The sequence below is a fragment of the Rhineura floridana genome, chromosome 2 (genome assembly GCF_030035675.1).
Source record: "Rhineura floridana isolate rRhiFlo1 chromosome 2, rRhiFlo1.hap2, whole genome shotgun sequence".
Lineage (NCBI taxonomy): Eukaryota > Metazoa > Chordata > Lepidosauria > Squamata > Rhineuridae > Rhineura > Rhineura floridana.
Window position 1 is genome coordinate 119173546 of NC_084481.1, and position 27880 is coordinate 119201425.

At 42.0% G+C, this 27880-nt stretch overlaps 1 protein-coding gene across 5 annotated transcripts in view; it reads right to left on the bottom strand.

The window, feature by feature from the left end:
* The window catches only part of PDE3B (phosphodiesterase 3B), a 134043-nt gene extending 106163 nt beyond the window's left edge, over window positions 1–27880 (bottom strand). For 2 of the 5 annotated variants that reach the window (XR_009760606.1, XM_061610301.1), the window contains exon 1: window positions 26644–27877. Coding sequence is in view for 4 of the 5 variants with exons in the window: in XM_061610301.1 (XP_061466285.1) it covers window positions 26644–27627 (984 nt within the window). In the remaining variant the exon portion in view is untranslated. Of the gene's footprint in view, window positions 1–5230; window positions 5347–9024; window positions 9053–26643 lie in introns of those variants that run through there. The other 3 variants (XM_061610305.1, XM_061610302.1, XM_061610303.1) reach the window with 3 other exon arrangements.

Sequence of the window (27880 nt, forward strand, 5' to 3'; positions counted from 1 at the left end):
AAAAGGTTGCCCCTACTCAGATCAGCTCTTATGAATATAGATCCCTCCCCCGCACTAGCTATTTTACAAAAATCTAGTCTGATATTGGGCAAGTAGTAATATACTGGCAGATCAGGTATAAAGTTTCAAAGTAAAAAGTGCAGTTGATCCCCTTTCACAGTCCGATTCTGTGTCTTCATCATCATCACTGTTTATTTGAATGCTGCCTTTCATAAGAACATGAGAAGAATCCCACTGCATCAGGCCAAAGGACCGTTGCTAACCTGATCCAGGCTCTCTTAGATGAGACTGATTTTCTAGATCCATTTCAATAGGGATTTAAGCCCGGTTTTGGCACAGTGTGGCATAATGGTTAGAGTGTTGGACTATGACCTGGGAGATCAGGGTTTGAATCACTACATAGCCATGAATCTCACTGGGTGACCTTGGGCCAGTCACTGCCTCTCAGCCTCAGAGAACGGTAATGGTAAACCACCTTTGAATACCTCTTACCATGAAAACCCTATTCACAGGGTCACCATAAGTCGGAATTGACTTGAAGGCAGTCCATTTCCATTTTGGCACAGAAACTGCCTTGCTCAATTTGCATGAGGCCTTTGTTGGGAGAGAAACAAGGGGAGTACGACCCTGTTGATTCACCTTGATCTTTTGACGGCTTTCGATACCATTGACCACAGTATTCTTGTGGAGCAGCTGTCCAAGTTGGGCGTGGGTGGTTCCACTTTACAGTGGTCAGATTGTTGACTGGAGTAGGAGGTCTGATCATATAACACCGATCATGGCCCAACTGCACTGGCTGCTTATTAGTTTTCAAGCTCAATTCAAAGTGCTATTTTTGACCTATAAAGCTTTATGCAGCTCAAGACCCCAATACCTTAGGAACCACCTCTCCCCATTTGAACCAACCCAGACCCTGTATTCATCATTTATTATTTATTTATTTATTTTATTACATTTTTAGACCGCCCTATAGCAATCATCTGAGGCCCTTCTTTGTGCACCCCATGTGAGTACAGTACAGAGGATGGCAACATGAGATCAGGCCTTTTCAGTAGTGGCTCCCCGACTGTAGAATGATCTTCCCAGAGAGATCCGCCTGGTGACATTGCTATCAATCTTTAGGCACCAGGTGAAGACATTTTTATTTACCCAGGCAATTGGTGTTCATCTTTTAGTCAGATGGGGTAGGATGTGCCCTTTTTGTGTCATTGTTGGATAAGCACTTTTAGTTAATAAGTCGCTTTGGGACAAGCACTTTTGTAGTAAGCAAAAAATAAATATAAATAAATAATCTAGTCCCCCACTCTGTTCTCACTAGTGGCCAGCTAGATGCCCATCGGAAGCCCACAAGAAGAACCTGTGCACAACAGCACTCTCTCCACCTCCAATTCCCAGTTTCAAAGGCATCTTTCCTCACCTGCAATTTTCAAAGGCATACTTTCTCCAACAGTGGAGGTATACTAAACCATACTCAAGGTGGCTCACAGTCTGAACAGAAAGATTTTTTAAAAAGTAAAGAAACCTCCGAAGTCAGAATACATCAAACAATAAAAAACAGTCCACTGTCTGGCACTAAATATTCCATTCCATCCTGTGTTAAGATCTAAGTTCCAGGCACAACACATGTGTTAGTTTAGTTTTACCCCATCTTGTTTGACATTTTGGGTTTCTTCCTAGATATAATACTAATACTGGATAGTTTAAATAAGCCAGAATCAAACCACGGTTTATGATCCTGTCTTCTTCACTAACCAAAACTTAAACTATTTGTTTGTTTGTTTGATTGATTGACTGACTGACTGATATCCTGCCCTTCCTCCCAGCAGGAGCCCAGGGAGGCAAAGCACCAAAAACACTTCAAAACATCATTAAAACAGACTTTAAAATACATTAAAACAAAACATTTTTAAGAAGCTTTCAAGACATATTTTAAAAAAAGGTTGAAAACATATATTTTTTAAAAAAAACAGGTTTAAAAAACATTAAAAAACAATTCCAACACAGACGCAGACTGGGATAAGGTCGCTACTTAAAAGGCTTGTTGAAAGAGGAAGATCTTCAATAGGTGCCGAAAAGGTAACAGAAATAGTGCCTGTCTAATATTTAAGGGGAGGGAATTCTACAGGGTAGGTGCCACATCACCGAAGGTCCGTTTCCTATGTTGTGCAGAACGGAACTCCTGATAAGATGGTATCTGAAGGAGGCCCTCACCTGCAGAGTGCAGTGATCGACTGGGTATATAAGGGAAAAGATGGTCTTTCAGGTATTCTGGTCCCAAGCTGCATAGGGCTTTGTACACCAAAACGAAAACCTTGAACTTGGCCCGGTAGCAAATGGGCAGCCAGTGCAATTCCTTCAGCAGCGGGGTGACATGTTGGCAATATCCTGCCCCAGTGAGTAGTCTCGCCGCTGCATTTTGCACCAGCTGCAGCTTCCGGACTAACCTCAAGGGCAGCCCAACATAGAGCGCATTACAGTAATCGAGCCTAGAGGTTACCAGTGTGTGGACAACAGCGGTCAAGCTGTCCCAGTCCAGAAACAGCCACAGCCGTCTTAGCAGCCAAAGCCGGTAAAAGGCACTCCTAGCCACTGAGGTCACTTGCACCTCTAGTGACAAAGATGTATCCAGGAGCACCCCCAGACTACGGACCTGCTCTTTCAGAGGGAGTACAGCCCCATCCAAAGCAGGCATCTGACCAATTATCTGAACTCGGGAACCACCAACCCACAGTGCCTCCATCTTGCTAGGATTCACACTCAGTTTATTGGCCCTCATCCAGGCCACCATCGAGTCCAGGCAGCAGTCCAGGGCTTGCATGGCCTCTCCCAATTCAGATGTTACAGAAAAATAGAGCTGGGTATCATCAGCTTACTGCTGACACTTTGCCCCAAATCTCCTGATGACCACTCCCAAGGGCTTCATATAGATGTTAAACAGCATGGGGAACAAGATGGTTCCCTGTGGAACCCTACAGCGCAACTTCCAGCAGGCCAAAAGACAATCACCCAATGCGATTCTCTGAAAACAAGCTTGGAGATAGGATTGAAACCTCTGTAAAATAGTGCCTCCAATACCCATCTCACCAAGTTGGCCCAGAAGAATACCATGGTCAATGGTATCAAAAACCACTGAGAGATCAAGTAAGAGTAAGAGGTCGCACTCTCCCTGTCCTTCTCCCGATAAAGGTTATCCATCAGGGCAACCAAGGCCAATTCATGTTGGAAGTGGAGCAAGAGCAACTCCTGTTTTGTTCTTTTGTTTATATTCCAGAAGGGAGATAAGAGTTAGGGTTCTCCAGATGGCTAGGCTTGATTACCTTTACCTGTGATGCTCTGACTGACTTCCTTCTGTCATTAGACTGATATGCTTACGGAAGCTTATCTGCCCCTTCTCCTTTCGCCCTTTCCTTCTTCTCTTCTTCGACTGTCCAAGAGAGACACCCTTGTCTCTGCTCTCCCCCTCCTGAGCATGAGGGCAACTCCCAAATCTGGGTGTTGCGCCTCCAACTTAGTTAGAACTAGGTATGTTGTAGCTTTTCTTATTTTATTAAGTCTTAAGTCTCAGTGATCTAAATGCAGGGTAAAAACCTGCCACTTAAGTAAACGCACACACTGGCGCGCACACATCTCAGACCGTTGACAATCTCTGCTAATATCTGTACAAATTTTCATAACAATTCAATCCCATAACAGGCCTGAACCCAGACTGGAATGGGTCAAGATAATGTTTCATCCAAGAGTACTTGCAGTTGCTGAGCTACAACTCTCTCAATCACCTTCCCTAAGAAGGGGGTATTTGTGACAGGTCAGTAATTGTTGCAGACCAATGGGTCCAGGGTGGGCTTTTTCAGGAGCAGTCCGATCACCGCCTCTTACAACAGTTACCCGATTTTTGCCATAATGGGATCTGTGGTTAGTTTAAAATGAGAAGCAGATGCTTATCTCCTCTTTGTACTCACGCCAGAAGAAGAGAGAGGAGGGTGCAAGCCCAAGGCTCATTGGTGTAACACAAAACTTTCTGAACTGGCCCTATAGGTCTCCAGATGTCAATGAACTTTTATTTATTACATCCAATGATGAAAGCTGCAATTTATATCTTTTTGTTTTTGTCACTTCATTTTAATATTTTATTAAAAATTAGCTGCCTCGCAGCTCAATTGTGGAATTGAAAGGTAGGATAAAAATGTTTTGATTTATTAATTATCCCACTTTGAGATTCAACCACTGGATATTTTTTGATACTTAATACTTCTGTACCTACAAAAAGAGTGTTATAAGATTTTCAGTTGTAAAGTTAACAGAGATTCAAAATTATGCTACATACAACCCTGTCAGTTCATATAAAAAGATACTTATGTTAAAATTGCATCCCATATATATTTACTACTAGGGAGTAAGCCCCACGGTACACAGTGGTACCGTACTTCTATATAAAGATATATAGGACTGTGTGGTCAGACCATGAATTTGTATTTTAAAACAGCAAATACAGACTTTCCCATTTTCATTTGCCTACAGCAATTTATAATTCTTCTCAACAGATTATAAATTATACCAGTCACAACATTTATTTCTTAATATAGTACTTTAAACAGCTTTTTTTTTTCATTTTTATGGTTTTAACAAAAGGAATCGTTTCAATAATTGATCTAAAAATTGATCAAACTTAAACCATTTAGATAATGAATTAATAACTTCTCAGAATCATGGATTTCATACTTAATGGATGTAAAATGGCACTATCCCTTTATTGTTTATTGCATTAATATTTCCCACATAAGCCTTGTCTTCAAAATAAGATTGTAACAGTAGCATTAGCCTTTTCTTTGTTACAGTCATGTTCAGCTTACTAAACTATCAAAAATAAGAGCACTGTAAGCTAATTGCTGAGTAGAATGACGCAAACAGTTTCCAAGGCAACAGCCCGAATATTGGAGTGCCAGCCCTAGCATTTCCTCATCTGTTTGCACTCACACCAGCAGTCTGACAGTATAGTCACTACATCCTGTTTTAGTCAAGACATTGAAATGCAAATTTAACCCCTGACTACCATTTTAAAAGTTCTTAAAAGATTTTTTCATACCAGTATTTTGATATTCCTATTTAATTTATCATTATGTCACTTTTATAAAAACCTCTGCATGCATATGAAGACATGTCTAGCCACAAGAACAAATGTGAGAGTATGCAAAAGAGAAATCTTTACTAGGAGATAAAGGAAAATAATTACTTTATTCAGATGCCTCTGAACGTTAACACAAACCAGTTTGGCTCCACTATATAAAAGTCTTCTATTGTTTTTTATGGTATTCATAACATGTAGAATACTGGAGACTTTCAGAGTGCCTGAAAACAGAAATAAGACAGGTCTGTAAAGGAGTTAAGTTCCAATGTGAAAGTAGTTCTACAGTTAAACATCAGCATGAACCATTACAGTGGGAAGGAAAAGAAGAGATCTGACTTTAATTACCAGAAACAGACATTTCTCATAAAGCAGGGGTTCCCAAACTGTGGTCCACGGTCCACGAGCTTCATTCAGGTGGTCTGTGGCATGTCCGCATTAAATATTCATATTGATTTTAATTGTATTTTTATTGCATCTTTTATTTCTTATATTGTATTTTACTGTATTAAAATTTAAATTCTATGGAATGTGAATTATAATACAGTAGGGCCCTGCTTTTTGGCATTCTGCTAATACGGTGGCACCAGCAGGGTGATCAGCTGTAGCGCAAAGTGCTCCAGCCGCTGCGCTACGGCTGATTGCTGTCAGCTGGAGTGCGGCAGCTGGAGCTCCCCGCACTACAGCTGATCAGCTGGGGCACGCAATCAGCTGGAGCGCAGCAGCTGGAATACAGTAGGGCCCCACTTTCTGGCAGTTTTCGCTTTTCAGCGGGGGCTGGAATGTAACCTGCCGAATGAGTGGGGCCCTACTGTACACTAAAATAAACATAAGCATCTACCCTGTGGAATTCTCTCCCCTTAAATATTAGAAAGGCGCCATCTCTTATCTTTTCGGCACCTATTGAAGACCTTCCTCTTTCAACAAGCCTTTTAAGTTGAGACCTATCTCTGTCTGCATCTGCGTTGGAATTGCTTTTTAATATATTTTAAATATGTTTTTAAACCTTTTTTTAAAAAAGTTTTTAACCTTTTTAAAAGATGTCTTGAAACTTTTAAAAATGTTTTTAAGGATGTTTTGTTTAATATATTTTAAAGTCTGTTTTTATGATGTTTTAAAGTGTTTTTGTTTGCTGCCCTAGGCTCCTGCTGGGAGGAAGGGTATAAATTAAATAATAAATAAATAATAAAATAAATAATGCCCAAAGTATGGGAAACAAACAGGATGAACTTGAACTCTTAATGCAGGAGGGTATATATAACTTGATAGGTATAACTGAAACTTGGTAGGATGACTCCCATGATTGGAATACAGCAACTGAAGGATATAACTTGTTCAAAAAGAACAGAAAGAATAGAAAGGGAGGTGGTGTTGCACTATGTTAAAAATACATATCCCTGCACAGAAATGCAGGTGGATGAGCTTAGTAGCCCTACCAAGAGTATCTGGATTAAAATTAATGGGACAAGGAATAAAAGGAGCATGGTGATTTCAGTCTACTACCAACCACCCAATCAAGGAGAGGAAAAGGATGAAACTTCTGAAAGGAAAATTGCAAATATTTCGAGAAGGCATGACGTAGTAGTAATGGAGGACCTCAATTATCTCGGTATTTGTTGGGAGACGAATTCTGCCAAACACAGCTCCTCCAAGAAAATCCTAACTTGTGTTGTAGATAACTTTCTTCTACAGAATGTGGAGGAAGGAATTAGAAGATCAGCTATCCTTGACTTGATTCTAACCAATAGAGATGACTTACTGGATGAAATGGAAGTTACAGGAACTCTAAGGGAAAGTGACCATGTTATACTTGAGTTCTTGATTTTAAAGGAAGCAAAAATGGAGAGTAGCCATACACATACCCTGGACTTCAGGAAATCCAATCTGAATAAACTCAGAACAATGATAAGTAAGATTCCATGGCAAGTGACCCTAATGAAAAAAGGAGTCCAAAATGGGTGGGAGTTTCTAAAAAGCAAAATTCTAAAGGCACAATTGCAAACAATTTCTACAAGGAAAAAAGGTGGAAAACAGCAGAAGAATCTAATGTGGCTTCAAAAAAAGCTCAGAGATTACCTGAAAACAAAAAAGGTCACATATAGGAAGTGGAAAGGAAACAGGCCACAAAGGAAGAGTACAGACCGGTATCATGGAATTGCAGGGATGGTGTCTGGAAAGCTAAAACTGAGAATGAGCTGAGGTTAGTGAGCGATTTATTATTTATTTATTATTTAATTTATATTCTGCCCTTCCTCCCAGCAGGAGCCCAGACTGGCAGTTAAAGCAGCAGAGGGATGCCAAAAGCAGTTGGGCAGCAGAGGGATGCCAAAGCAACAAAAAAAGCTTTGTTCAGGTACATCCATAGTAAAAGACAGAGAGAGAAAATGGTGGTACAGCTACTCAGTGAACGTGCAAAAATAATAACAGATGACAAAGAGGCAGAATTGCTGAATTCCTATTTTGGCTCAGTTTTCTCCCCAAAGAAGGGTCTATGTCCCTCCTGGCAAATGTGAAGTTGAAGGGGCGGGACTGCAGCTTGACATTGATAGACAAAGGGTCAAGGAATACCTAATCACTTTGAACGAGTTCAAATCCATAGGGCCCAATGAACTGCATTGTGGATGGTGAATGAACTAGCTGAAAAATTCTCAGAACCACTGTCTATTATCTTTGTGAAATCATGGAGGATGGGTGAAGTGCCAGATGACTGGAGGAGGGCTCCCTTTTTGAATATAGGGCAACACTACAGACCAGTCAGCCTGACATTGATAACTGGGAAAATTCTGGAGCAGATTATAAAGCAGTCAATCTGTAAGCACCTTGAAAACAATGCAGTGATTACAAGAAGCAAACATGGATTTATCAAGAACAAATCCTCCCAGACTAATCTCATTTTTTGATCAGGTAACCTCCCTGGTAGACTGTGGGAATGCTATGGACATAATATACCTCAACTTCAGCAATACTTTTTGACAAAGTACCCCATGATATTCTGATTAGCAAGCTAGGTAAATGTGGGCTGGATGGAACTACTAACAGGTGGGTCCACAGCTGGCTACAGAATCATATTCAAAGAGTGCTTGTCAATGGTTCCTTCTCAAACTGGGGGAGGTCACAAGCAGTGTGCTGCAGGGCTTGGTGCTGGGTCCAGTGCTCTTCAACATTTTTATTATGGACTTGGATTAGGAGACGCAGGGGATGCTTATCAAATTTGCAGATGATACAAAATTGGCAGAGACAGCTAATATGCTGGAGGACAGAAACAAAATTCAAAGTGATCTTGATAGGCTGGAGCATTGGGCTGAAAACGACAGATTCAAATTTAACAAGGAAAAGTGCAAAATTCTATACCTAGGAAAAACAAATGCACAGTTATAAGATGGGGGATACTTCGCTCAGCAATGCTACATGAGAGAAAAATCTTGGATTTTTTTTTTATCACAAGCTTAATATGAGCCAACAGTGTGATGTAGCTGCAAAAAAAGACAAATGCTATTTTAGGATACATTAAGAGAAGCATACTTTGGAGGTCACTGATTCATAGGGTTGCCATAAATTGTAATCGACGTGAAGGCACATAGCAACAACAATTACAAAAAGTAGGGGATGGTTTAGATGTGAACCTGTAAGTCTGCAGAACTAGAAGTAGTAAAGAATCATAGATTCCACCCTGCCTGCACACCCCACCAAAGCAAGACTGTCCCAGTAGACTGCCACTCACTGGTTTTGCTGAAGACCTACATGTAAAGTCCAATGTTTGTAGGCCTGAATATCCCAGTTGTGTTCCAGATTCTTTTCTTCTTTAATTTTTAGGTTGGGTTTTTTCTTGATTCCAAACCTGGCCACATACACCCCTCTTCCAATTCAAAATCAGGGGCAGGCTGGCTGGAGATAAGACTTACTATAATTCTTCATCAATGTTACTTTTATTCCACTTTTCCTCCAAGGATCTCAAGGTGCCATTCACGGTCTCCTTTCTCCATGTTATCCTAATAACAAGCCTGTGAGATAGGTTAGGCTAAGAGTCAATGACTGGCCCAAGGTCACATAGTGAACTTCATGGCTGAGTGGTGATTTTAGCCCTGTTCTTCCACATCCTAGTGCATTTAATATCCCTCCACCTTATTCCACATTCAGAAAAGAAGATATAGACGTGAATAGCCTGAGGGAAGGGATAACCTTTTCCCATAGTTCTGGAAATTTATGGGGAATCTTGTTAATAGTCCTGTTCACACTGCAATTGTGTATACACTTATCAGGGAGTGATCCCCACAGAAATCAATAGGACTTACTTCTGGCTAATGTAATGTTGCTTTAGCATGAGCCCACACTATTTTTATTTATTTAAAACATTTATACAACACTTAATCTTTTGCATTGCTAAGCAGTGTACATAAAAATAAGTGCTACATAAAATAAAGACAAATAAAATAATCCTAAAATCAAATATTACCTTAGAAGTCCTGCTGGAACAAGAAAGTTTGATATTTTATTTATTTAAAACTAGAAATTATGACAGCAATTCTGTACCAAAGTATAATGCTTAATTAGATGTTAAGTATTAATAAAACTGCAACGTTTAAGTGTCTATTGTTTCTTTGCAAAGGAAGAGGATAAGGAGAGAATCAGAACAGAAAGAGGCCATATAACTTTTCTCCCAGCAGAGAAGCAACCATGACAGCAAGAACCCCTTCTGAACCAAAGTAAGACACTTTTCAGTTTAATTAGGTGATAAGTATTTCTGCAGCGGCAATGCTCAAGTGCCCACAGAATCTTTGTAAGGTGGGAGGATGGGGAAAAATCCAAAACTGGCCTCATTGGCCACACCACCATGACTTCCTATCAGCCCTGCCAGGTCCAGGGGACACCAGCCTTGCTCACGAGTTATGTAAGGATCAAGGAGAAATCCCAAATCAGGATTGGTGTCCCTATAGCTAGGTATATATTAGAAATGGTTTGTCAGAGGGGGAGGGATCCAATAAGCATCTATCTGCAGGATTTCAATATGCTGAGAAAGCATGTTTGTTTATTTAGTAAATGTATAAAACTCTTAGGACAAACAACAGAATAAAATTCAAGCTTATCTCACAAGTAGCAGCAGTTTATAACAAGTCAATAAAATCCAACGGGACCATAAAAATCATCTTCAAAACATTTGCCTGTGCAAATTTTAAACAACATACCTTCTTATATACATGGAGTATTTTATTGCTGCATTGTTAGCCAATATGATCCTGGTTCTGAGCAGGAACAACAAAGAAACTACATATCCCGCCCAAAGCCCAGCAATGCAGGTGCACTCGGTTCTGTGAGTTTTTCCCTTTTTATTAAAGTTACAGGACCTTCAAAAGCCTTTCGACTCATTCAACTAACCATGCTTTCTAAGAACTAAATTCCCTAACTCTGACTAAGCACATATTCAAGCCACAGACGTTGACGCAGCAAGAAACCCCCCTTCGCATGCCTCCTTAAGAGGGCTTGGCTTTCGTGCAAAGTCTCTGGCTCCTCCTTCAGCCCGAAGGTTCCTCTTTGCGCCTCAGCAGCCTTCGAGAATGGGGTGAAGGGGGCTGGGGGCTAGCGGGCTGTTCAGGCATGGGAAACCGCTGGGCCCTTGGCTGGGGATCCACAACCTGACAAGGCGCCTCCTCTGACGCGGGCGAAGGGGGAATGTCCATGGTAGCAGTCTCTGACAGCTCATGCTGTGAGTCCGTGGGGGGCACAAGAGGTTGAGCGTTCACTCTCCTCCCTCAACTTGTCACCCCAGTCCTCCAAGTCAGTGTCCCCCTCCTCTAAAGCACCCCCCTTATCCTGGGACACAACACTACAGCTTTGAAGATTACAGTAAACTCCAGTGAATGGATGACAACAGTCTCTTCTGCTGTAGACCAAATGACTCGAAGGTGAATTTCCCATCCCTGTGGGAATGCATCTGTATGACTGCAATGGTTTAGATGGAGGAGCAAAAAGAGAATCTTCTATAGCAGGGGCAGGGAACCCTTTTGGTTCCACAAGCCAGATCTTATCAGGAATTGCCTCGTGGGCCAAATTTGACAGGCGGGCAGGAATGACACCAATCATATGACACCATTATGACCTGTCATTTTTAATGCTTCATTTTTAAGTCCCCAAGAACTGGGATTTAAAGGGAAAGGGGGGAGGATTGTAAAAGCCTCTTTCAAGTTGGAGACTTTAAAGGAAAGCGCAAGAAGACTTGGAAAAGGCTTTAAGACAGCTCCCATGGTCATGTCTGAGCAAACGTGGGTGTAGGAGCTGTCTTAAAGCCTTAGCAAAAGCCTCTTTGAAGAAGCTTGCACATGTGAGCTGCTTCAAAGTGTGGCTTTTGCGCAGGGCTTTGATCCCCACTCAGCTAATCAGTTGATGAGCTGCAATTATTTTACTATTATTAACAGTATTTATAGCCCACTATTCATTGAATAATTTCAACCTCAGAGCAGGGAACAAAGCAATAAAGATAAACAGGAAAAAATATACAAAAATTACAAAATCATATAAATAGGTCCAGTAAACAAATTAACAATTCTGTTAGAAGACAGGCAAGCAAAACTATAATGACAAAAAGTAAAACTTCCAATTTAACCTAAATAAAACCAAGCATTCGAACAGATTAAACTAATGCACTTGGCAACAGCTCTCAACCCATCTGTCAATCCATTTGTCCCTCACTTTGTGCTAGCAGACTCTCACTTTGTAGCATTTAGAAATTTAACACATTTTACCCACACTCTCAAACCTGGAGATTAAATGCTTCTGCGAAAACAGGATTAAACCCTATTCTCCCTCCCATCAGCAAATGTTACTAGTGACATCAGCTGATGGGTGGGTGGCCATGGTTAAGGGCCTTGAGGCCAAATGGAACCACTGAAGGGCCATGACTAGCCCAGAGGCTGAAGGTTGTCCACCCCTGTTCAATAGATTTAGGCATGACTATCTATTCACTTAAGGTATCAGATTTTGTTTTTAAAAGGCTAAGCAGAAAATATTTTCAATTTACTTTCAATCATTACCATTATCATTGAGCTATTAAGAGCTGAAAAGCTAGCAAAAGCTACTTTTTCAATGCAGGTGCCAGTGCACCACGTAACTGAGGCAAGGACAGCATGATTAGCTATTCCAATTTTAAAATTATGCAAGTGCGACTCTGCTGCAAGAAAAAAAATCCTCTTCCCAAAAGTCGGTAAATATACTGTGCCCAATGAGCATGCTCAATCCTCATCAGCTATTTTGGTTTTTCTTTATTTTGATTTTGGGGGTTGGAGTTGGGGTGAACACACAGTTGCCCAATCCCAGTTACATTAAAATCTTCTTAATTTTCCTCTATGGGCAGTTCTCATGTTTATCACTTGCAACATTTTAAGAGACCTTCTCATTGTGAACCAGGAAATGCCCTATCTAGACTATGCTCAGTTTGCACATAACTCTAAGCCAAATTATGGCTTACAGTGAATGAGCAAGTCTGCTGGTGCACATTTAGAAAACTGCCATCACTTTGTTCCTTCCCTGCTCCTGCTGTGCTACTGGGAGCTAAGCCATGGTCTGACTCAGTTTTATATATGAACCCAGGCTCATGGTTTGCCTCCCCAAAACAGACTATGAGTAGTAAACCAAGAACAAACCTTGGTTACAACTCATGGTTTGTATGGAGTGAGACAAACCACAAGTCCTATAACACTAAGCCAAACCATGGCTTAGTTTATCATACCACAGCAGCAGCAGGATAGGGGAAGGAGCTAAGTGATCCTGATATTATAGATGTGCATCAGAATGCTTGCTCATTCATACTATGCACAGTTTGGCTTAGTGTAATTAGTACACGGCCTTAGCAGCAAATAGTGTTAAAAACATTCACTTCTGGCTACTAACTCCAAATTGCAGATTATAGTTGTATATGTATTGTATTTTCCCTCATTCACTATTGCTGTTGGCAATCTGCCCCCTGTATGACAGAGTCTTTTTTAAAAACAAACAAATCTTTCTGGGAAAAAGCAAACTTTAAAGATGGCTAGCATGAAACACCTGGTGCTATCCACCTGCAATGTGGCAGGTTTAATCACCTATATAGCAGTTACCATGTATCAAAAGGTCATAAAACAAGAAAGTTATGGCTGTTTTGGTTTTGTAATGTAAGTCAATGGGATTTCTGGAGAGTTGTAACATCCAGATTGTGATTCAGATTTGGATGTAAATCAGGTTGGATCGAGTCCAAATCTGTCCACTACAGATTGGGCCTGATTTAGTTCAGATTGGGCCTGATTTAGTTCAGACTCCACTCCAATGATTCAGAAAGTGGCCTGATTCAGCTCAGACCTTTGCAGGGGCAATTTACCCATTTGATGTGATGGATGTGCTGTCTCCTATCTTCAACTACAAATCTACAGACATGGCACAGACCACCTGAATGAAGCTCATGGACCACTGGTGGTCCGCAGACCACAGTTTGGGAACCCCTGTGCTAGACACCTTTAAGATTGATTTGCAGGGAGAGATCTAAAAAAGATATGCTTTCTTCCTCCTGTGGTTTTCTGTATGAAAATTTGTATGAAAATTATACACATCATAGTAGCGTCCCAGGTACGAACCTGTAAAATTTCCAAAGGATGCGTGCAAAAGCTAGGAAGGAAGGAAGGAAAACAGTTTGAGGCTTTTTTGTTTTCTGCTCAAACCGGCACCAAAGTCACAAAAATCCCTTCATTCTTGATGGAGTGGATGGCTGACACTTTATTAAGAAAATATATGAAAGTGCATTAGTACTTGTGAATACGGTGTAACAAGAGTGGCTCACCCATGACCCACATAAGCCCCCAAGAGTTTTTGTGCTCCAATACCCTCAAGGTGTGTCTCTTAAAAAAAATTGACTGCTCTTAAATGGTCCCCCACTATGATGCCATGATGCCAAAAGGTTTTTGTAGTCCCAAAAACTGCTATTTTTTTAAATGCAAAGACATTATAAAAGACATTATAAAGACATTATAAAGACATTATAAAACCCCTGCTGTGATTTTGTGATGCCATAAAGTTTGTGGCACCTAACCTCCAAAATGTATGCTTCAAAAAAAATAAACACCCTTTTTATACTTTGGCCACACCCACTTTGACATGTGGGATCCAGAAGGTTGGCCATGGGTCAATGCAGTACTTGGCATGAAAAACGTTAGTCACCTCTGCTATATAGTATACTGAAAATAAAACATGTGAATGTAAACCCTCCCTGCCTGTACATCCCTCATAACACCCATAACCTCTAGGGCCCCACTTATACGGCGGGTTACGTTCTGGACCCCCACCGTAAAGCGAAAACCACCAAAAAGCAGAACTCATTGAATAGAATGGTGCACAACGCCCAAAACCTGCTGTAAAAGCGGAACAAGCGCCATGTGAGTGGGGATTTAGTCTAATTGCGTCTAAGGCAGAGCTTGGAAGTAACTAGTTACAAGTAACGAATTACTTGTAATTCATTACTTTTTTGAGTAACGAGTGGGTAATTCCTTTACATTTTGATTGTAATAGAACTAGGAGTAATTTTACTACTTTTGTGGAGTAATTGTAACGTTTCCAGAATTACTTTTGGGCATTACTTGGGGGTGGGAGCAGGGGAAGTCTTCTGCTCCTCTGATTTGTGGATGAAAATCATGTGCCTCAAACTGGGCTTCTGTGCAGTGCCTCTCCTTCCTCATGCTCTGTGGGTGGGTAGGAGGCGATGAGGGAGGAGGCGGAGAGTGAGACGGGGTGGAGTGGAAATTAAAAAAAAAACAGTTAGTGGTGGTGAAGAATGGAGGGGAAAAGGATCCGGAGGTCAAGATGGTGATGGAGTGGAATAAGGAGATTGCCAGGGCGGTGGACCGGGTGGCTCCAAAACGTCCTCTCCCCCTGAACAGAACTCAGACAGCACCTTGGTATACACCACGACTCCGGGGTCTGAGACAGGAGGTGAGACGACTTGAGCGCCGGTGGCGGAAATCTTGCACTGAAGACGATCGGACACGGGTTAGAGCAGCAATAGCTGCCTACCAGGTGGCAACAAAGGCAGCAAAGAAAAATTTCTTTGCTGCCTCTATTGCGTCGGCAGAGTGTTGTCCCAGGAGATTGTTCCAAGTGGTCCGAAGCCTGGTCGGTCCAGTTGCTCAGGAACCCATGGAACATTCTAAAATCTCCTGTGATACTTTTGCTAAACACTTTGCCGATAAAATCGAACGTCTGAAGAGCACGCTTCCGCTCGCCGTGGAGACAGGAAGTGGGCCAGAGTCGACCAGTTGCATTCTGGTCTGTTGGGATCAGTTTCAGCCTCTTCTCTCTGAGGAAGTGGACAAGGTGCTCTGTACTGTGAAGCCGACCACCTGTCTGGTTGATCCTTGCCCATCATGGCTCATCATGAGCTGTAAAGAGAGACTGGGCGAAGGGATCAAGGCGGTGGTGAATGGTGCAATGCCATCAGCCCTCAAGGAAGCGGTAATAAAGCCCATCTTAAAAAAAACGTCCTTGGATCCCCAAGAGTTAAACAACTTTTGCCCAGTCTCTAATTTACCATTCTTGGGCAAGGTGATTGAGAGGGTGGTGGCTGCGCAATTACAGACACACTTGGAGGAAACAGATTATTTAGATCCATACCAATCGGGTTTTAGGACTGGTCATGGTACAGAAACAGCCTTGGTCGCTCTGGTAGATGATATGCGGAGGGCATTGGATAGGGGTGAATACACCTTCCTTGTCCTCCTGGACCTCTCAGCGGCTTTCGATACCGTTGACCACGGTATCCTTTTAAACCGCCTAGAGGGATTAGGAATAGGAGGCACTGTCTTGCAGTGGTTCCGTTCCTATCTCTCGGATAGGCAGCAACGGGTGGCATTGGGAGATGAGGTTTCAGACCCTTGGCCTCTTCATTGTGGAGTGCCACAGGGTTCTATCCTCTCTCCCATGCTATTCAACATCTATGTGAAACCGCTGGGAGCAGTCAGCAGGAGTTTTGGGTTGCAGTGCCATCAGTACGCAGATGACACTCAGCTCTATCTCTCCTTTAAGTCCTCACCGGAGTTGGCTGTGAATACCATGTCCAAGTGCCTAGAATCCGTAAGTGGATGGATGGGAGAGAATAGGCTGAAGCTGAACCACGACAAGACTGAGGTATTACTTGTGGGAGATAAAAGGAAGTTAGGAATTACTGACCTGATGCTTGATGGGGTAAGTTTACCCCTGAAGGACCAGGTCCGCAGTCTTGGGGTCATACTTGACTCCCAGCTGTCCATGGAGGCTCAGATTACAGCAGTGAGCCGGGCAGCTTGGTATCAATTACATCTGATACGGAGACTGCGTCCCTATCTTCCTGTTCACCTGCTCCCTCAGGTGATACATGCCCTGGTCTCCTCTCGCTTAGACTACTGCAATGCGCTCTATGTGGGGTTACCCTTGAAAACGGTCCGGAAATTACAGCTGGTACAGAACGCGGCAGCACGCTTGATTACACATAGCCGTCGCTGGGATCATATCACCCCAGTGTTATTAGATCTTCACTGGCTACCAGTTGTCTACCGGGCCCAATTCAAGGTGTTGGTGTTGACCTTTAAAACCCTATACGGTTTCGGCCCAGTATATCTGAAGGAACGCCTCCAGAATCACAGATTGTGCCGCCTGACGAGATCAACCTCGCAAGACCTTCTCTCGGTCCCACCGGTGAGAACAGCTAGGCTAGTACGGACCAGAGAGAGGACATTCTCTGTTGCGGCCCCCACCCTCTGGAACTCTCTCCCTTTCGATCTCAGACATGCTCCCTCCCTGTCCAGCTATTGCCGAGCCTTGAAGACCTGGCTGTTCAGGCAGGCCTACAAGATTGGGACAGATTAATTTATGTTCTGAATTAATGAATGGTTTTTTAGCTTAAAATTTGATTTATGTTGATCTATATGTATTGTTTTTATTCTTGTTGTTCGTCGCCTAGAGTGTCCCTAACCCGGACAGATAGGCGGCTGAAAAATAAAATTTATTATTATTATAACATGGATAAAGGAGGAGAAGGAGGCAGCAGCAGAATGGAGATAAAGAACTGTGGAGGTGAAAGATGACGAGTGAGTGAGTGAGTGAGTGAGTGAGTGAGTGAGTGAGTGTGTGTGTGTGTGTGTGTGTGTGTGTGTGTGTGTGTGTGTGTGTGTGTGTGTGTGTGTGAGAGAGAGAGAGAGAGAGAGAGAGAGAGAGAGAGAATACTGTGTTTGCACTTGGCACACAAAGTGGCCTCCACCACCCTCTCTGGCTACTGTGCTGCATTTGCAGTATTTTAACTTTTTTGCATCTCAGGGGAAAATGTGTGCTTGAGTGAGTGTCCCTTAGTTGGTGGCAGGGCAGGGTCCGGGAGGTGGTTAAGTGAGAGAGATTATGCTGGCTGGCTGAGTTGAGGGGGTTGCACTTGGTTTGACGTGCAAAGATCTGAGTAGTGGCCTCTGCCTCCCTCCCCACCACCCTTACCAGCGGAGAGACCACCATTGCTGTCTTATGAATAAAAATAATTATTCTACTACCTCTGTATGTGTTTGTTTATTTTTAATGTTGTTTTAGGCTACTTAGATGTGCAGCAGCCAAGGCCAGCACCTTGTAAGGTTTTTTTTTTTAAGTAACTGAAATGTAACTATAGTGATTACTTTGGAGGAAAAGTAAAGTAATCAGTTACTTTCAGAGCAATTGTAATTGTAACAGTAATTACTACTTTTTTGGGCCATGTAACTGTAACTGTAATTTATTACTTTTTAAAAGTAATCTTCCAAGCTCTGGTCTAGGGAGGTAAGAATGACCCCCTCCTTGCAGTCCTTCCGCCAACAAGCAAAGACCTTCCTATTCCATCAAGCCTTTGGAATTGAAAGCTAAGGATAGGGTGTGAAGGGTGCTGCATTGCTAATGTCTATTATATTATTTTTAAACTAGTTTGAACTCTTTTAGCTATATGTGTGTATGGTTTTAATATTGGAAATAGTTTAATCTTATTTTAATGTAGATTTTGTATGTTTTTAATTATATGTATTTTTTATCTGGAAGCCGCCATGAGTTCCAGTTTTGGAAAAATGGCGTGGTATAAATAAAGACAACAACAACAACAACAACAACAACAACAACAATAATAATAATAGAGACCGCAGCATTAGTGAAACGCCATAAAGCAAAACACCGTAAAGCGGGGCCCTACTGTACTCCAAAACATCAATGAGGACCTAGATTCACTTTGGATGATTCCTACATTTCTCCAAATTAGCCCAATGCAGTTCAAGCCCCAGCTCCTGCTGGGAGGAAGGGCGGAATACAAATTTTAAAAATAAATAATAAATAAATAAGATATAGCCAAATCTAATGCACACATCTGGTATTGTGGCCATATTAGACTGGAGACAAATCTGTTTCTGTAGAAGCTTCTTCTTGGGTTCTCTTTCTGCTTTGCCTCTGTATTTTAAGGAAAATTAACATATGGCTGGAAATGACCTTAGAAGCTTGAACTATTTCCTCATGCCCTTCACCAGTCAAAAGGTCTCCAAGATGTTCTGTCTTCAGTTCCACAACACTGACATCCAAGAGCAAGTGTTGGGCAAGAGCACTTCCAAGTGACCTTAATTTTATCACTAGTTTTTGTCGTTCAGCTGCCACCTGACTCAACTGATTTATCTTATATTCCTCTCCTTTCCCACACCATTATGGGTACCCTATCCCAGAGGAGGGCAGACTTCAGGCTCGCAAGAACTACTTTGATTTTTTTACTAGAACCCCAAGGTCTACCAACCAGAGGCTAGAACAAACTACATTACTTAGAATTAAAGAATACTAAGCCCAGAAATTTGTTTTGAGTATCAGAGCTCACAGTCCTTCCAAACAGGAGTCCATCCTGGTTACTCTAAGCATTCTTCATTTCTAAAGTGTAATTTATGGTGGACACTACTTTGTTCTTTTGGGGAAAAGACCAGAGCTCAGTGCTAAGAATATCTGATTTACATGCAGAAGGTCCAAGGTTATGCAAAAACCAGTTTGTTGGGAAGGAGACGAAGAAGCTTTGAGCAGTTTGACTCTTTCCTTATACTTTCTGGGCCCACTGAACTATAAATCATCCAGCTCACACAATGCAGCAGGCCACCACTGACAGGTTGATCTCATTATTTAAACAACTGGGAGTCAAGATCTTTGCCAATCTATTTCCAATTTACCCAGAAATCACTACCAGATCTACCTTCTGCCCACCCCTAGAAATTCCTCTAAATGTCCATGACTACAATATATTTTCAAGTACAAGGAAGATGGTAGGACACGGAGAAGTATCTGTGACGCTGATCTATGAAGACAAGAGAGTCTTGTGTATGCTCAGCATTCCAGGGTTGAGCCTAGACACCACACTACCCTAAAAACAAGAACGAAGGCTCAGCTTTGAACATAAGATGACCCTTACTAGATCAAGTGAGTTGTACTCACTTTTTCTCTATCTCTAATGATCCAAAATGTGAGTAAGGTAAATTCACATGCTTTATGTATACTCAAACTACTGACTGTTATGTGGAATGGGCAAAGCAGCAAGAAAGTATACTGCAAAGCAATGGAAATTAGAACAGGCCTACAAAAATATGCTATTAGAAGCCGGTAGTACATAACTGTGACTAGATAATCACTGAATATTTTAATATAGCACATGTGTCTTTATGCATGTATTTCCATCTTAAATGCTTCAATTTTATAGGACAGGAAGAGAGATGGGACTTCACTATTCTATACAAGCACCAGTCCTGCTGAATCAAGCCAAAGGCCCATCATCCTATTCTCACAGTGGCCAACTAGATGCTTATGAGAAGTTTGCAAGATAAGGCTCCATCAGGCTACAGAAGAGGGACAGAGATGGGACTACAGGGCCTCTCCATCTGCTCTACTGAAAAACCAGCAACTTTTAGCTTTTCTTCTCCTTTAAATCTTTCCATTCCGGCTGATCATTACAAGAATTCTGTAACTACGAACCAGTGTTTCAGTTTGCTTTTGCCTCCTCCCTCACAATCCATTTTTCTTTTGTGTTGTGTTAGCCTGAGGGCAGAGACTGCCTTATCACTGATATTTGTAAGCCACTCTGGGAACCTATTTTGGCTGAAGAGCATAATAAAAATGCTTTAAATAAATAAATTTGTATCACTGGGTTAGTACCATATTGGGGTTATCTCTAAAGAACATTAGCACACTGCTGAGTCATTGGAGAAGGCAACATTCTGTTTTCATCTTGCTGATTGTAAAAGACACATTAATGGGGAACATTACTGTACAACATTCCTGGCTTATGGGAAACTAATTTATTTCAGCATGGGGAGAAAGAAGTAATTGGTCCATGGATTAAAGTACATTGGCCAGGCTTAACATGCTTGTTACTTGTTACTTGGCATTAATTAAACAGAACATTGGGGAAACAAGATAGCATAAAGTATTTGTAAAGTAGCTTCTACAGTGCCACAATACTTTTGCTTGACACAACAAAGCAGCACTGCTAATCTTCTGGAATTTGTCTTTAGGGTGGGAAGGCAGAGCAATCATAAGTCCTGGCTAGAGAGCAGGAGGCCAAAGTGGAACAGGAGAGCAACCGCCATGCTCCACATCTGCTACTTGCTACTTGCATCAGCCAGAGCAGAAAGTGGAGGTGTTCCCTTCTTTTTTCCCCCCTACATCAGCTCAGAGGATTTGCAAGACTTTGGATCCATCACATCCAAAGCCACCAGTGCCCTGTGCTGAAACATCCCATGTCAGAGCTTTTTGGGAGGTGACCAGTGGCAAAACCAGGAATCTCTGCAGCTGCAGAGCCATCCCCACTAGCGGAGGCAGATGGAGAGTTGAAAATGGAAATGGACCGCCTTCAAGTCGATCCCGACTTACGGCGACCCTATGAATAGGGTTTTCATGGTAAGAGGTATCCAGAGGGGGTTTACCATTGCCTTCCTCTGTGGCTGAGAGGTAGTGACTGGCCCAAGGTCCAGGGGCATCACTACCAGGGTGTGGGGGGTGCGGATCGCACCCGGGTGACACCATGAGGGGGGTGACACCCAGAGCCGCACCCCCTGCACTCCCACTAGTGACACCGCTGCCCCCCGGCACCCAGTCTGGTGCGCGCCAAAAGCAGGTGCCTGCTCGCTGGCAGTGAAGCCTGGACAGGCCTTCCACCATCAGCGTGGAGCACAGTGAGCCCGCGAGAGAGAGAGACCAACCACCCCTGTCCATGCCCCTGGGAGGGCACGCGCCGGAGGTTCACCCCCCCCTCGCACTCCCGCCGCTGCCAAGGTCACCCAGTGAGCTTCATGGCTGTGTGGGGATTCAAACCCTGGCCTCCCAGGTCATAGTCCAACACCTTAACCACTATACTTTATTCCAATTCTCTCCAGTGGCAGGATAAGGGGTTAGGATTGCACTGTAAGTTCTTAGCAAGCAATAATAAATACAGGCTAAAAACAACCATTATGCCTTCTATTCAGACAGCAAGAGATGGACATTTCAAGTTCAAGATGCTGAAACACACAAATTGTTCTAGAGAAGTCAAATAAAGCACTCATATTTAAAATTAGGCCCTCATTAACACCATAATATTTTAAATTAATGTTGTACATCAGTGGTTCCCATATTTTCTCTCCCAATGGCCACTTGAAAATTGTTGAGGGTCTTGGCAGACCACTTAATGATTTTTTTCTGCCTATTGTAGGATGTGTAATGCACTGCGCTAGATGCTTATAATTTTTAATTGCATTTTATTGCTTCTTTTATTACATAGAAATAAATTGTATATCATTCAAATTGTAATAGTTTCAGAAATAAAAAGCAATAAAATACAACTAAAAATTAATATTAATTAAAAATATTTAATAAAAATAAAAATTAATACACACATGCCACAGACCACCCAAATAAAATTTGCAGACCACTAGTGGTCCATGGACCACAGTTTGGGGACCCCTCTTGTACATCATGGTAACTTCCATTTTTAAAAATACTAAGGCCCCAGCTTGTCAAGCTGCCCTCAGGTGTGTTGTCCCTGTCTGATGCCTATGTATGCACTAAATGTTAAGGAAACAAATCATTCTTGGATTAGCTTTCTTAACTGAAATGCAAGTTTGTTGCTAAATGTAACTTTCCCCAAGCTTAGGTTCATGAGACGCCTTTCATGTCTTTTCTGGCTGTGATTAGCTTTCACATCCTGACGGCTCCTGACTGATGAAATTCCCATGACCTGCCAATATTCCCCCTTCCTGATCACACTGGAAAAAGGGAGACTATTTACTGTTATGTTATCTCTCATGTGGCATCAGGGAGATGTTCTTGCTATGAGCAATTATTATGCTGATATTATAAAAATCCACCCTAGGAGTGAATTATTTATAAATGTTTTATTTACTTTCTTTTGGTTACCTCTTATTTTTTTCAACTCTCTTATACAGATCTTAAATAAGCCTTCTAATCTGACACTAAGATGAAATGAATGTCTTGCCTAGCCCAAAGGATCTACCCCACCCATGTGCCTATTTATTTATTATGTGCACTTATAGCCCACCCTTCACCAAATGGCCCCACGATGGGTTACAAAAATGTTGAAATCAAAACAAATGCACTGTACATTAAAAAAATCACAAAATAAAACCACAAAACAATCATGATAAAATAACAGAACATCAGCCCAGAATAGCACTACAGGAAGAGGGGAAACATGCACTCAACTGAAGACCTGAGTAAAGAGGTGCATCTTGACCATTCACTGAAAAGCATATAATGATGGTGCAAGACATACCTCAGAGGGGATGTTATTCTATGATCTAGGGGCTGCCACAGAGAAGTACGTCTCACATGCCATCACCTTTTAAAACACAGAGGATGGTGGTACTGACAACAGGGCCCCCTTTACTGATCTTAACATCCAGGCAAGTCAATGTTGGACGAAGTAACCCTGCAGATATTTGGGGCTTCAAATAGTTTAGGGTTCTTTAAGTCAGGGTTAACACCATAAATTGGGTTCGGTAGCGAACTGGAAACCAGTGCAGATCTTTTAAGACCTGGTCCATACTACTGTCTTAGAAGGAGAGATAAGGAAATCATTTAAGAGGCTCATTGAAAGTTCCCTCTGAGGTAAACAAAAATCACAAGCTGTGGCTTCTTCCTCACCCAGACTTAGGTGTTTAAAAAGGAAGAAGTGGTGGTAGATATTCATGAGCAAAATAACCAAATGTGCTCCAGCCAAATCTGCCTCACAGAATGGGGCAGAAGGATCAGATTTCTGTGACACATGCTTAACCACTTTGCTGTATTTGATGCTACTAACACCTACACATGTGGGTTTTTACAAGATAAGTTAATGGCATCTCAAATAAGTTGTAACAGTGGCAGAATATCACTGAATTGTTAACTTTTTTACTATTTTAAGAAAATATTAATAACCCCATTTCTTATCTCCAGATTATCCAAAGCTTATTACTTACTCCCATTAACATCAGTTTCATACAAAGCACAAAAAGGAGTGTTATATCATAATTACATAATTTACACTTTTCTTATGTGGCAGCAAAAGAAGTACGATTCATGAATGAGATATGCTTCCTGTTTTGACATGGCTGGTGTGACATTAGAAAAAAAGTAACTTGCATTACGGAGACAAACAAGCAATTTCCTCTCTGAAACTTGCACATCTCTTCCATGAAAGTTCTTTTCCAAAGGTTCCACCAGATACATGAGAAGAACTGAAATCCCATTTCACTTCCTTTATTATCAAGAAAATATGCAAAGCTGTTCTTACTGCTGTGCTTCATGTATGTAAACAAATACTTTTAGGGCAAACTTTCAGTATTCAAGAAGCTTACATATAATTTAATGGTATATTCTTAATGGTATTTAATCTTAACGGTCTTAACTTAATGGTATATTCTTGCCCAAATTGATTAAATAATATATGTTGGTTTCCTGGTTGTATGACTTGTGTTTTAGAACTGGCATCACAGAATTGCAAGGCACCACAATTATGCACCAATTATGCAATTTTAAAGAAAGTCTCAAGATCTAATGCTATATTGAGTAATGGACTGAATTTTTTGCATTTCTACTACATGCTCCTCAATCAAAGATTCTAATTTGTGTTTTTTCTAAAACTAAACATTCCCGTGTTGTATTTACGAACCAAACACTTAAATCTTCAAATAAATTAACTCTGATTTAGACTGCAATCCTATATTCTTTTATCTATGAGTAAGCCCCACTGAATTTAATGGGACTTATTCTGAGCAGACATGCATAGGATTAAAAACAGTGTACTGATTTAAAAAACAGAAAATTAGGAAGAGCTATTAAGATTCATCATATGTATATAATATGTTAAATGGATTTTTAAAACATGCTTGAATCTTCATTCAGAGATGAAAGGGGGCATACTTTTTTTAAAAAAATTACTATGTAAAACTAGTTTAGCATAAACTCCAAGCATAATACAGCCATGATTTGAATACTGAGGTAATGGGCTACAGTAAGAGTTACCAATTGATATACAGTAGTTATTAATTCCTTTTGACTAATATGCACTGGCTTTTTAATGCTTAAAACAATCTAAAGAGAAAGGACTAAATGTTAAAAACATGTGGTTGTAAGTCCATTAAGTTTTATTCAAAGTAAACCCGTTGAAATTAATGAACCTAAGTTAGTCATGTCTATTAACTTCAATGGGTGTACTCTGAGTAGGACCAGCATTGACTACCACCTGTGCATTTTCCTCTACTTGAGATATTTTACACTTTAAAAAATGGAAATATAGCCTACTATAAATTTGTTTCTGAAATGCCTACCAATAGTCCTCTGCTCTATAATAAATATAAAGATGAAAGAATTTCAGTTCACTTTTATTAATTTAAAATAAAAATACCATGTATATTTCCTTTATCACAGTAAATATGAACAAGCTTTCAAACTAAAAAGTAACTTTTAAACTGTGTTCTAGAACAGTTTACTCGAGACACACACTACTTAAGATTTTTTTTATCAAAAATGTAATCACATTACAATAAAACAAACTGAGCAGTAATACAGTCCATTTCTAACTTCAACCACATCCATGTGCTTTTTCACATTTTCACACAAAAGTTCAGTATAGAAAAGTTTGGTATTTGAGAACAACCCAACTATACATGTTTATTCAGAAGCCAACCCCAATGAATTCAATAGGACTTACTCCCAAATAAAATTGCATCCTCAAGGTGCAAGTTAATAGACAATCTTCCTGATGGAACATAAGGTGAAGCCAGTTCAATGGAAACTCTTTGAACACTTTCTTAATTTGGTACTGGTCAATTATTGTGTTATGGTCAATTTTGCTAATTATGAGAATGTCCCATAATAGCTGTCAACACTAAATTTTTTCCAGCATCTAGCTTTCCATTTGGAGTACTTGCATTCTGCTGATGTAAAATGTGTTATGACCAAGGTGAATTATGGATCAATAGAACAATTTTGTGCCCACTAATAATCCCTTCAAGTGCAAGTCAAGCTGACAAAGGTGGCTTGATTAAATCACACACAAATACACTACATATTCCAGAAGCTTCCTATGGCACTACAGCCAGTAAGTGCTTTGTGTCCCTTTAGAGTGAATTTCAGCTTTTCAGAGTTCAAATATCCCCAGCTTAACATCTTAAAACTATCCTCTTGTACTGATAAAGGTCTCTCAATTCCTCTACTTTTTGTTTTTCTTGCAATCTTATGAAACCTTTATTAGTCCTTTATGTTATCAAAGCATGACAGGTTGCCTCTCAAATTTTTGTTAACATGCTCCTTTGTTTTTTTAGTAAGTGGAGCTTGTCCAGATTACTGGGTATTGAATAACTAAAATGATAAGCAATGCTGCACAAGAAGCACTGAACAAACTGCCTTTGTTGGCAAAAGAGTTCTGTTTACATGTTTACACTACATTTTCCCATCTATTATGGGGGCTTATATATCACTACCTGGCTAGTTCCAAAAGCTCCACCTTTGTGTGGAAATTCAACTGCCATTCTGGAAGTTTGCAACTCATCAATCTTCATTACTGTATCAGTATCTGGCCCAATAAAATAAATCACTTCACCAGATTTGATTTTATGGTCCTTTGTAACTGAGCGTGAAGCATGCAATTTTCAAAAAGGGGTAAGAAGAAATATACCAGGAAATTCAGCAAATAGCCCTGGAGCACCTGAAAAGCCAACATGAAAGCATGCAGGACTTTTGTTTTTTCTTTCAAGGGCTACCCTTGTGGAAGTTTATATCAGGAAACTGGGGTCTAACGATTCAGTTCTAGAGAGTACACAGTACAGACCAAATCAAACGTACATAACGCTGACTTTTAAGGAAAACCTAACCGTTTGTTGGACACACTCAACACAGAGCGGCCTGAGCGCCTAACGTGACACCAGAGATCTTCTTTTACCGCATCACTGTGGATTGCCGGATGCTCGCGTTCCTTGCTTAGACCAAAGTTTTCTTTTAGAGAAGTTAATTCTTCATCTCCCTCCCAGAGGAAGCCTTACCTGTTCTCTGGAAATGCAAGGCAAAGAGGGTCTCCTGGACATTTTGCAGCTGCCATAATAACTGGTGGAAGTCTCCCCCAAAGATACGCAGCTGGATCTCCTCCTGGGTCGGATCACTGGCACTTTCTCCTCCGCTATGCTGCTCAGCGGCTTCGGGTGAGGATACTGGTGATGCTGCTGCGGTCCCCGGCCGGGCGAGTAGCAAGAAGAGAAGCAGCGCTCCCCGCTCAGCAGCGCCACCAGGCAACCCGCTACCCCGACAAAGCCGGACAGCAACGGTCTCAGGGCCGGGGGCAGGGGGCCCAGACTAGTGAGCGACACGAGCCACACGAGACTGGAGAAAACCAAAACCAGGAGGCTCCTGCCAAGTTTGAGGCTGCGCGGCAAGAGGGTCAGCCCAGCCACAGCGGTCAGCGTAGCCAGCAGCCGCCCCGCCACCATCTGCAGTTCGACCGGCGGGGGCTGGAGGGCGCCCTTCTCAGGCTCCTCTCGGCGGGGCAGCAGGAGCCACTGCAGCGCCACCAAGTCCCCCGCGTAGCAACACACCGGCAGCGCCAGGAGCCACCAGAGGCCGCCGGGCTCGTCCCGGGCCAAGTAGCAGGTGAGGAAGAAAAAGGCGCAGGCGAGGCTAAAGAGGGGGCTGAGACACTGACACAGCCCGAGGAGGAGTAACAGCCCTGCCGCCTCGCGGGAATTCCCAGCCGCCGCCGCCCTTTCACTGTCTCCCCAGTACAGCCAGCACCAGAGGAGCGCTAAAGTAGCACCCAGGGCGCTCAGAGCGAATGAGAGAGCCCCCCGGGAAGCGACTGGGAGCAGCGAAAAGAAGCCCAGCGGCGGGCTCTGCGGCAAGGGGGTCGCGCAGCCCTTCACGTAACCGTTCCTGGGCTCGGGGTGAGCGGCGCTGTCCGGAGGCGGGCTAGCAAGTTTGTTGTGCCTGTGGTGAGGAAGGGAGAAAGAGGCGGCGGCTTCTTTCTCTTCCTTCATGGTGGTCGCGCGGGAGCAGACGGGCAGGGAGAGGGGTCGTCAGCTTCTCTTCCCTCTCGGCTTTGTCTTACTCATCTTTTTCAAAAGAAAGGCACGCGGAGAAGAACAGCAATAACGGGCTCCCCTCCCCGTGCACAAACTGCGGCGGCAGAGAGTCCGGACTCGGAGCATGGTGGGTAAAAGGGGGGGGAAGGGAGGGAGAGAAAGAAAGGTAAAAGTATCTCTTTCTCCCTCCCTCTCTGCGCTCCCTCAG